Raw genomic sequence first — 9622 nt, 5'->3', positions numbered from 1 at the left:
GTTGCAGTGAGCCGAGATCATCCCCCGGCCCCCCAACCTGGGAAAAAAAAAAAAAAAAAGTCCAAAAAAAAAAAAAAAAAAAAAAAAAAATTAAACTTCAAAGAGTTACTGAAATTTGGTAAAGTTTAATTTTGTTTTCTTTGCATTGCACGTTACTTGTTTTATTATGTACAGACTGGAAAATACAGTAAAAAAAATTACCTAATCTATACAAGGAAGAGGCAATCACTGTTAACTTTTAGATTTTGAACTTCAGGCACATTTCCTTCTAGTATATTTTTTATGCATTTTATATGGTTGATATTATACTATACATCTAATTTAGCATGCTTTGTTCTTTGTTTTATTGTAAGATTTTAAATTTGGCATAGATTCTAAAGTGCATAAATGATTTCTGAGAACTTACCCAATTTCCAGGAATCTAGCCCAATTTCAGTTATTGATGACCACCAAGAGAAAAAAAAAATAAAAGAACAATTCAGTTTGTAAACCAGATGTATTAATAACTTCTAGGGTCACATGTCCACAGGCATGCACACTTGTTTGCAAGGCACTGCAGACATACACGCATCCACACTTACTTTGAATTCTGCAGGTTGTGGCTGGACTATGGGATGTTGTGTGACAAAGGGTGAGTGACATCTCCACTCACATTCCAGCCCCAGAATATTTAGCCTGTGGCCATCTTAATAAATTATTAGGCTGTGCACAGTGGCTCATGCCTGTTATCCTAGCACTTTGGGAAGCCAAAGCGGGCGGATCATGAGGTCAGGAGTTTGAGACCAGCCTGGCCAACGTGGGGAAACCCTGCCTCTACTAAAGATGCAAAAATTAGGCAAGGCTCAGTGGCTTACGCCTGTAATCCCAGCACTTTGGGAGGCCGAGGCGAGCAGATCATGAGGTCAGGAGATCAAGACCATCCTGGCTAACACGTTGAAACCCCGTCTCTACTAAAAATACAAAAAATTAGCTGGGCATGGTGGTGGGCACCTGTAGTCCCAGCTACTCAGGAGGCTGAGGCAGGACAATGGTGTGTATCCAGGAAGCAGAGCTCGCAGTGAGCTGAGATGGTGCCACTGCACTCCAGCCTGGGCAACAGAGTGAGACTCCGCCTCAAAAAAAAGCAATAAAAAAATTAGTTGTGTGTGGTGATGGGTGCCTGCAATCCCAGCTACTCAGGAGGCTGAAACAGGAGAATTGCGTGAACCCAGGAGGCAGAGGTTGCAATAAGCCGAGATCATGCCACTGCACTCCAGCCTGGGAGACAGAGTGAGACTCTGTCTCTGAAAATAAATAAATAAATAAATAAATACATAAATACATAAATAAGTTATTTCACTCCTCTTACATTTTTGTATTTACCACAATCCCACATTTTGCTCTAGCTGGTTGATTCCTACTCAACTTTTAGGATTTGCCTTACGTCAAGTTCTGCCCCCTCACCAAGATTTTTGCTGATTTGTAAAGCCTGCATTGATGCCATTTCTCTGAAATTCTAAAGGACATATTGTTTGAGTCACTCTTTGACATTTGTCATATAGTGTCTTGTTATTTAACCACATGGGGAGTACTTTGCTTCTATTTCTTTCATTTCTTCATAGCACTTAGCTCTGTGCTAGGCATATTAAAAGGTTTCAAAAGACAGTTACCAAACAGAATAACTGGTGAGACCCAGGACTGTGTCCACATCTCTGGAATTAAACTAGCCCTTCACTCTTCCTTCCTAGGAAACTATTAATAGCTTTTTTGTTGTTGTTTTGTTTTGTTTGTTTTTGAGACAGGATCTCACTCTGTCGCCCAGGCTGGAGTGTAATGGTGGAATCTTGGCTCACTGAAACCTCTGCCTCCCGGGTTCAAGTGATTATCCTGCCTCAGCCTCCCAAGTAGCTGGAATTGCAGGCACCCACTGCTACACCTGGCTAATTTTTGTATTTTTAGTAGAGAGGGGATTTGACCATGTTGGCCAGGCTGGTCTAGAACTCCTGACCTCAGGTGACCTGCCCACCTGGGCCTCCCAAAGTGCTGGGATTACAGGTGTGAGCCTCTGCACCTGTCTGTTGTTGCATTTTTGACTACCATTCTAGTACAGTCATTTTTCCCTTCAACCTCCTCTTATTCTTTCTCTTTGAGTAATAAATCCAGCTAATTCACTATTCAGTACCTTGAACAGAATAAATTATGCACATATATTTATTATTTTTATCCAAATTCTTACCCAGATTCAGCAGTTTTCAGTAGTCACCCATTTTATTATTAAAGCATAATTAATCAAGGATCACAATTCATAATTGCAGAAAATATAAACCTCCAGGACTCAGAGCTCCTGAGAGATATGAGATGGCCCAATCTCACTTCTTCCAATGGGGCACATTTTTTTGTTTTTCTTGAGGCAGAATTTGTCACCCAGACTGGAGTGCAATGGCATGATCTTGCTCACTGCAACCTCCACTTCCTTGGTTCAAGCGATTCTACTGCCTCAGCCTCCCGAGTAGTTGGCATTACAGGCATGCGCCACCATGCCCGGCTAATTTTTTTGTATTTTTAGTAGAGACAGGGTTTCACCATGTTAGACAGGCTGGTCTTGAACTCCTGACCTCAGGTGATCCACCTGCCTCAGCCTCCCAAAGTGCTGGGATTACAGGCATGAACCACTGTGCCCGGTCGGGGCACATAAATTAGCCTTAAAATCTAGGCTGTCTACTAAATACGTAACCCTTTTAAGTAGATTCCCACCATCGCCTCTGGCAATCCCATGGCTGAGGAAGTTCTTCCTCACATCAAACCTCAGTGAACCTTCAGCTGTTGTAATCAGCCACAAAAGAAACTGCTGTCTCTTTTATCTGGAGCTGAAATAAATTTGGCTGCAAAAATTAAGGTGAAAGGAAAATTTAACATTTTAGATCATGTGTCCAATTCTATTTGTTGAATTGCTTGTTTGTTAAAAACTCATGCTATTCCTTCTATAGACAAATGTCCTTATTCGCAGCCCAACTGTCAAAGGAATGATGTGACTTTGGTGGAATAGATGGAATTAATCAAATTCTCAATCCAACCCACCTGGAGCATCTGCTCTGAATTCATCCATAATCATTCTCTTCTGATCACTATATAATGATTACTTATCAAAGCCAACTGGTTCTAACCTGATAGAATGGAGAGCATCTTAGGGAATAAACAGTGTGAAGAGAAAGAACAAATAAAAGCTGATTTTGCAGGAGCTTGATGGTCAGGTTGAGAAATCCACACATGATGTGGAAACAAACAAGACAAAATGGCCTGATCCATTGTGTTCAGAGCGGACTGAGAGGAAACTTCTGGGGTCTGTGATTTTTGAATTTTTGGTCAAGCTCACCCCTTCTTTGGAACCATAAAGCAGACCATGAATATGAACATCCGTAATTATAAAAAAAAGCCTGGGCGTTTCCTGTGGGAAAAGTTAAAAGTCACAAAACTGCCTCCAGCAGAGTTTCAGTCTGTGGAAATTCAAAGCATTCTCTTCCTTCCTTACCCGTCTGGATCTTTTTTGGTCCAGTTTGTCAGCACCAAGTCTGAGTGGACCAGGATAGGAGGGAGCCCCAAGTTCCTGGAGACTTCGACAAATGGAAGGGCAAGATTCCTTGGCAGGACCTTTCAGAAAGAAATCAAGACAAATAGCATATTCTAGAAAGCTTGCAGCAGAGGAAATAACCATGGTTGCCTTTTGTTACAGCAATCCTGTGGTACACAAATGACCTGGGAACCAAGTTTGAATTACCTGAGTGACGCACATTCATATGCCTCACACATATCTTTCTGTTAATGACCCAGTGGAAATACTGCTTATGAGTACACGGTACAATATATGTGAAAATTACAGCCGGGCACGGTGGCTCAAGCCTGTAATCCCAGCACTTTGGGAGGCCGAGATGGGCGGATCACGAGGTCAGGAGATCGAGACCATCCTGGCTAACACAGTGAAACCCCGTCTCTACTAAAATACAAAAAAAAAACTAGCCGGGCGAGGTGGCGGGCGCCTGTAGTCCCAGCTACTCGGGAGACTGAGGCAGGAGAATGGCGTAAACCCGGGAGGCGGAGCTTGCAGTGAGCTGAGATCCGGCCACTGCACTCCAGTCCGGGCAACAGAGCGAGACTCTGCCTCAAAAAAAAAAAAAAAAGAAAAGAAAAGAAAATTACAACGTTGGACCATACATGTACATATAGAATATAAAATAACCTCTGCAAACTGACTGTGCAAAGAAAGGCACTACCAAAACAATTAAACATAAACTGGGGCCCGAGGAGATTACCAATAGAAAAAAATTTTGATAGATGGGTAAGTAGGTAGATGGATAGAAATATGTATATACATATATATATAGAGAGAGAGAGAGACAGAAAGAGAGAGATGATATATACATAGATGATAGAATGATGATGATAGATCGATAGATAGATGATAGATTTATCGATTGATTGACTGATAGAGATATACAGCTAGATGCAGAAACCTGTGTGTGCACCAGGGTATGAGCCAGGGAGACCCCAGCGCCCTAGAAAAGCATGAGGATAGACCACCTCAGCCTGTGGGGAAACTGACTCTGTCTCTCACTCATTAGTCAAACCCAGTAACACCTTCAAGGAAGCCACCGCAGGACAGATCCCTTCACCCTTTTTTATCCAACGAGCCCTCCACAGCGCTTTATCAGTCACAAATCCAGAAAAGCTGCATGGGGTTCTCTATTGGAGGTAAAGGCTGAACGAGTCTAGATTCAAACCCCATCCTTGCGCCTCCTCTTCCTTCTCCATTTTCATTTCTCCTTAAGATAAAATATCCATTAAGAATGCCCTGCTTTTGCCTTCATTTTTCCCTTGAATTTTTTCTTGGGTGGAAAACAATGAAGAGTTTTAAAAGGTTTTGCAGTGTGAACCTCGGGTACACTTTCCTCAGAAGGCACTGGAAAGCTAGGTACTTTCTGAGCTGAAAAGTCAAGGGAGGAGAAACAAAGAAAGTGAAAGGTGATCTGAGGCGAGATGGTGGGTATGAGGAGCCTCCCGGTTCCCTGGAACTACCAGGTCACAGCTGGGAGGAGAAGACTTCCTTCCCCTATCGCTCTTCTCTCCCCTAAACCCCAATTTAGGATAATGGTTTGCAGAGGGGATGGTCTAAAGCAGACCCACTGGGACGTGCCTAGACTTCAAACTTTTCAGCATCAGACACACTGTTTTAAAAATGAAATGCACTGGCTGGGTGCTGGGGCCCAATGTCTGTAATCACAGCACTTTGGGAGACCCAGGTGGGTGGATCACCTGAGGTCAGGAGTTCGAGATCAGCCTGGCCAACGTGGTGAAACCCTGTCTCTACTAAAAATACAAAAAAAAAAAAAAAAAAAAAAAAAAAAAAAAAGCTGGCCATGATGGCAGGTGCCTGTAATCCCAGCTACTCAGAAGGCTGAGGCCGGAGAATCCCTTGGACCCAGGAAGCCAAGGTTGCAGTGACCCGAGATTACGCCACTGCACTCTAGCCTGGGTGACAAGAGTAAAACTCTGTATCAAAAAAAAAAAGAAGATATGCACTGACAAATAACAAGGCTGAAGTGACTCTACACTGTTCCTCTTCCTGAGTCTCCTTTGTTTCCCTGAGAGACAAGAGGTAAGATCAATCAGGCAAACACAGTGGGCACAGGCTGTTCTCTTCACCATGGAGTTCTAGGACATGGGTAACTCCCTGGTTTCTGGGAAAGGCACACTTTTAAAACTGACAAGGAATAGTAACTGACACTGTGGATGGAAACTGTACAAAGTTATACAATGATTCAGAAGATTTGGATGAAATATTAAAAGACAGACTAATAATTGGCTGGATAGAAAGCAGTATTAAAAAAATAATGAAGATGAGTGTTGTAAATATCAATATGTCCCCTGGGGAAAGAAGACTGCACTAGTAAAATCAGAAGATCTGGGTTCTGGCCTTGGCTTTTCCACTAACATGCTGTCTGACCTTGATTAAGGAAATAAGCGTCTGTGCTTTTCAGTTGTAAAATGGGCCTGGTATGGCTCTCCTTACTTTACAGGATTATGAAGAGCAACCTGGATAATTTATATAAGTAAGAGTACAAAATGCTGTGAGGTCTTTATGAACTCTCAGAGTCTGTCTTCAGGTCCAGCATGGTGGCTCATGCCTATAATCCCAGGACGGGAGGCAAAGGCAGGAGGATCACTTGAGGCCAGGAGTTTAAGAGCAGCCTGGGCAAAAGAGCAAGACCCTCATCTCTACAAAAAATTTTTAACGATTAGCTGGGTGTGGTGGTACATGCTGCTAGCCCCAGCTTCTCGGGAGGCTGAGGTGTGAGGGTCGCTTGAGCCCGGGAGGAGTTGAGGCTGCAGTGAGCTATGATTGCACCACTGCACTCCAGCCTGGGCAACATAGTGCGACCCTGTTTTAAAGCAAAAAAGCAATCCGCCTTCACATGAAGCTCTTCAAACATTCTTGGAAAAGGATGCCAAAAAACAAACAAACAAAAACAAATTCAAAAGCTTATAAAAGGAAGAAATAGCTATCAGTTTAAACAACAAATTAGCTTCTTAGAAAAAAAATAAAAAATTCCTTCATTTAAATGGCCCTTCAGGTTGAGCGCAGTGACTCACGCCTATAATCCCAGCACTCTGGGAGGCCGAGGCAGGCAGATTACCTGAGGTCAAGAGTTCGAGACCAGCCTCGGCAACATGGTGAAACTCATCTCTACTAAAAATACAAAAACTAGCCAGGCGTGGTGGTGGGTGCCTGTAGTCCCAGCTACTCAAAAGGCTGAGGCAGGAGAATTACTTGAACCTGGAAGGGGAGGTTGCAGCGAACCAAGATCATCCCACTGCTCTCCAGCCTGAGTGACAGAGTGAGACTGTCTCAAAATAAAATCAATAATAAATAATAATAAATGAACCCTTCATCCTTGCTTAAACTAATGCCCATCGAGAAGAAGAAAGTACCCATTTTCCGGGAAAACAGTGTAGCACCAAGCAGGGAGCACGTTACTCCAGGCGCAGCCAACCTGCAGGTAACAGGAGAAGCAGCTCTCTGGCCCTCACCTCTGCCGGCTGGGCCTCTCCTTCCTGCCAGACATAACCCATGGTGAGGAAGCTCAGGACCAGGTGGGCCAGGCGCTGCTCTCGGTGACCTTTCAGGAACTGGCAGCTCAGCAAGGGCATCTGTTCATGAAAATCCAAATACCGTCAGAGGAGGGATGGGAACAGGGACAGGGGAGGGAACGGGGCCTGGGGACCTGGGATGTGAAGGGACCTTTGGGTGCAAGGCATGGGTTGTATTTTAATGAAGGAACAAAGAGCCCACACACACACCCATTTATCCCCAGACCCAGGACCCTGCAGTATGGGAGGTGGTCCACACGACTTTGCACAGGAAGAACCTAACCGCCCACCTGAGCCCACAGTTTGTCCCCATGGCTGTGGCAGCCTCCCGTCTCCATCCCCAAAGTCACTGCTTGGCTGGAATGTTGTAGGATACTTAACTCCAAGGACTGAGCGGGCTTATTTCCTAGGGGTCTTGCATGGCAACTTTTACAAGCCTGTCTTATCCTAACACTGTGGCCTGCTTGCTATCGCTGACCCTGCAACAGCTCTGTGCAGTGGGTGTTCCTCTCTCTATCGAACAGGAGCAGAAACACAACCCCTGATGCTGCCTGGGGCTTTTCACACCCCCTCCATCTCCGCCCTCCATGCCTAATTTATTTTGAGTGTTATATAATTATTTTTATTATGGCTAGACACATTTGAAAGATATACTATTAGAAAATTATTAATACTTTTCTCAAAAATAAATAAAAAATATTAATCACATTTTATTTCTAAGTCAATTTGTTCTGAATTGTAAATGACTTTGAGGACATGAGCACAAAATTATTTGTCCGTGATGACAAATGTATTAAAAATCTGTTAATTAGCAGAAATAATATTGGACTAAAAACAGAAATACTAATTTGTGGGTTTCCATCACAATGGAAAGGTACTCTACCTTCAATGCTTTTCTTAATGCTACTCAGCTAACATTTTGACAGTCTCTGGCCTCAGTTTGGGAGGGCTAAATATGTGATTTTCCCTCTAAAAGCAAAAATGAAGTTTGAGGAGCTTCTCGGATCCATTGTGAACATTTCTTTAGAATCTGCAACATGATTCAGGGCAACATGTTCGCACTATTTTCTGCTGAACACTTTGAAATGCATCTTATAACTTCCTATTTATTAGAAGCATTTCATGAATTTATATACCATGAATATAAATTAAACATATGCAATATCTATTTACAACCAAAAGAGTAGACATAAGCAAACACATATTCACTCATCACTCAGCTTAATAAATAGAACTTGACCAACATTTTTGTAACCCTCTGTGTGCCTTGTATTGATTGTAATATCCTGCTTGCTCCTCAAGAGTATCTATTTGTTGAATTTTGTATTTGTTATTTCCTCGCTATTTATATATCCTTCAAAATTCATATATGTACGTCACTGAGCAATATATTATTGGCCAGGCACGGTGACTCACACCTGTAATCCCAGCATTCTGCGAGGCTGAGACAGGCAGATCACTTGAGGTCAGGAGTTTGAGACCAGCCTGGCCAACATGGTGAAACCCCATCTCTACAAAAACACAAAAATTAGCCAGGCGTGGTGGTGCTCACCTGTAGTCCCAGCTACTTGGGAGGCTAAGGCTGGGAAATAACCTGAACCTGGGAGGTGGAGGTTGCAGTGAGCCAGGATGTTCCCACTACACTCTATCCTGGGGGACAAAGCAAGACTCCATCTCAAAATATATTGATTATTTAGTTTGAATGCTTTTGAACTTAACATAATGGAATTATACTGAATACAGGATATTCTATGATTTTCTTTTCTCATCAATGTTATGGCTTTGACACTCATCATTACTGGATGCATCTGCAGTTTATTTATTTTCACAGTTATTTCATGTATTTTTGCTATGATAAACAATACTTTCATACCTTTCAGAGTACGCAGTTATCAGTACGCAGGCCTAGGAAGCTCTAAGGTATTTATATACACAAAAAGGGAGTTCTTCATTAATAGGATGTATATCTTCAACATTGCCAGATAATCACAAGCAGTTTTTGAGAGAGATTGTACCCACCCACAGTGAATAAAAGATTCAGGTGTTTTATATTCCTGCCAAAACCTGTTCATGCCAGACTTTAAGCATTTTTCAGTTGTATGGTTATAAAATGTTATCCCATTATGGTTTTGACTTTCATTTTCTTGACTATTAATGGTAGTTTGCATTTTTCAGATGATATATTGGGAACTTATGTTTTCTATTCCACAAAATGTCTGTTGAACATTGTTTTCTATTTGGTTGTTTCTCTGACCAATTTACAGGATTTTATATATTCAGGATACAAATCTTCTTTTCATGTATATGTATGACAATATCTTCTCTCAGTTTGTGGCTTGACTTTCGTTGTCTTTCAGCCTATTTTGATGAACAGAGGTCCTGTTTTAAGGATATCAAGTATATCAGAAAAATACTTCAATGTTGAATGGCATGAACCCAGGAGGCAGAGTTTGCAATGAGCCAAGATCGCGCCAATGCACTCCAGCCTGGGCAACAGAGC

The 9622-nt window shown here is 42.4% G+C and overlaps 1 protein-coding gene across 3 annotated transcripts in view; it reads right to left on the bottom strand.

Annotated features, from left to right (window-relative positions):
* The window catches only part of IDO2 (indoleamine 2,3-dioxygenase 2), a 76729-nt gene that overhangs the window by 34118 nt on the left and 32989 nt on the right, over positions 1–9622 (bottom strand). For 2 of the 3 annotated variants that reach the window (XM_017885332.1, XM_017885334.1), the window contains exons 4-6: positions 7063–7182; positions 3509–3627; positions 407–421 (exon numbers count right to left, since the gene is read on the bottom strand). In XM_017885332.1, the coding sequence (XP_017740821.1) occupies positions 407–421; positions 3509–3627; positions 7063–7182 (254 nt within the window). The remainder of the gene's footprint in view (positions 1–406; positions 422–3508; positions 3628–7062; positions 7183–9622) is intronic. The other variant, XM_017885333.1, reaches the window with a different exon arrangement.

Source organism: Rhinopithecus bieti, unplaced genomic scaffold (assembly GCF_001698545.2).
Source record: "Rhinopithecus bieti isolate Rb0 unplaced genomic scaffold, ASM169854v2 scaffold_13689, whole genome shotgun sequence".
Lineage (NCBI taxonomy): Eukaryota > Metazoa > Chordata > Mammalia > Primates > Cercopithecidae > Rhinopithecus > Rhinopithecus bieti.
Note: the sequence above shows the minus strand (reverse complement) of the source record. Positions and strands in the feature narration are given on the sequence as shown.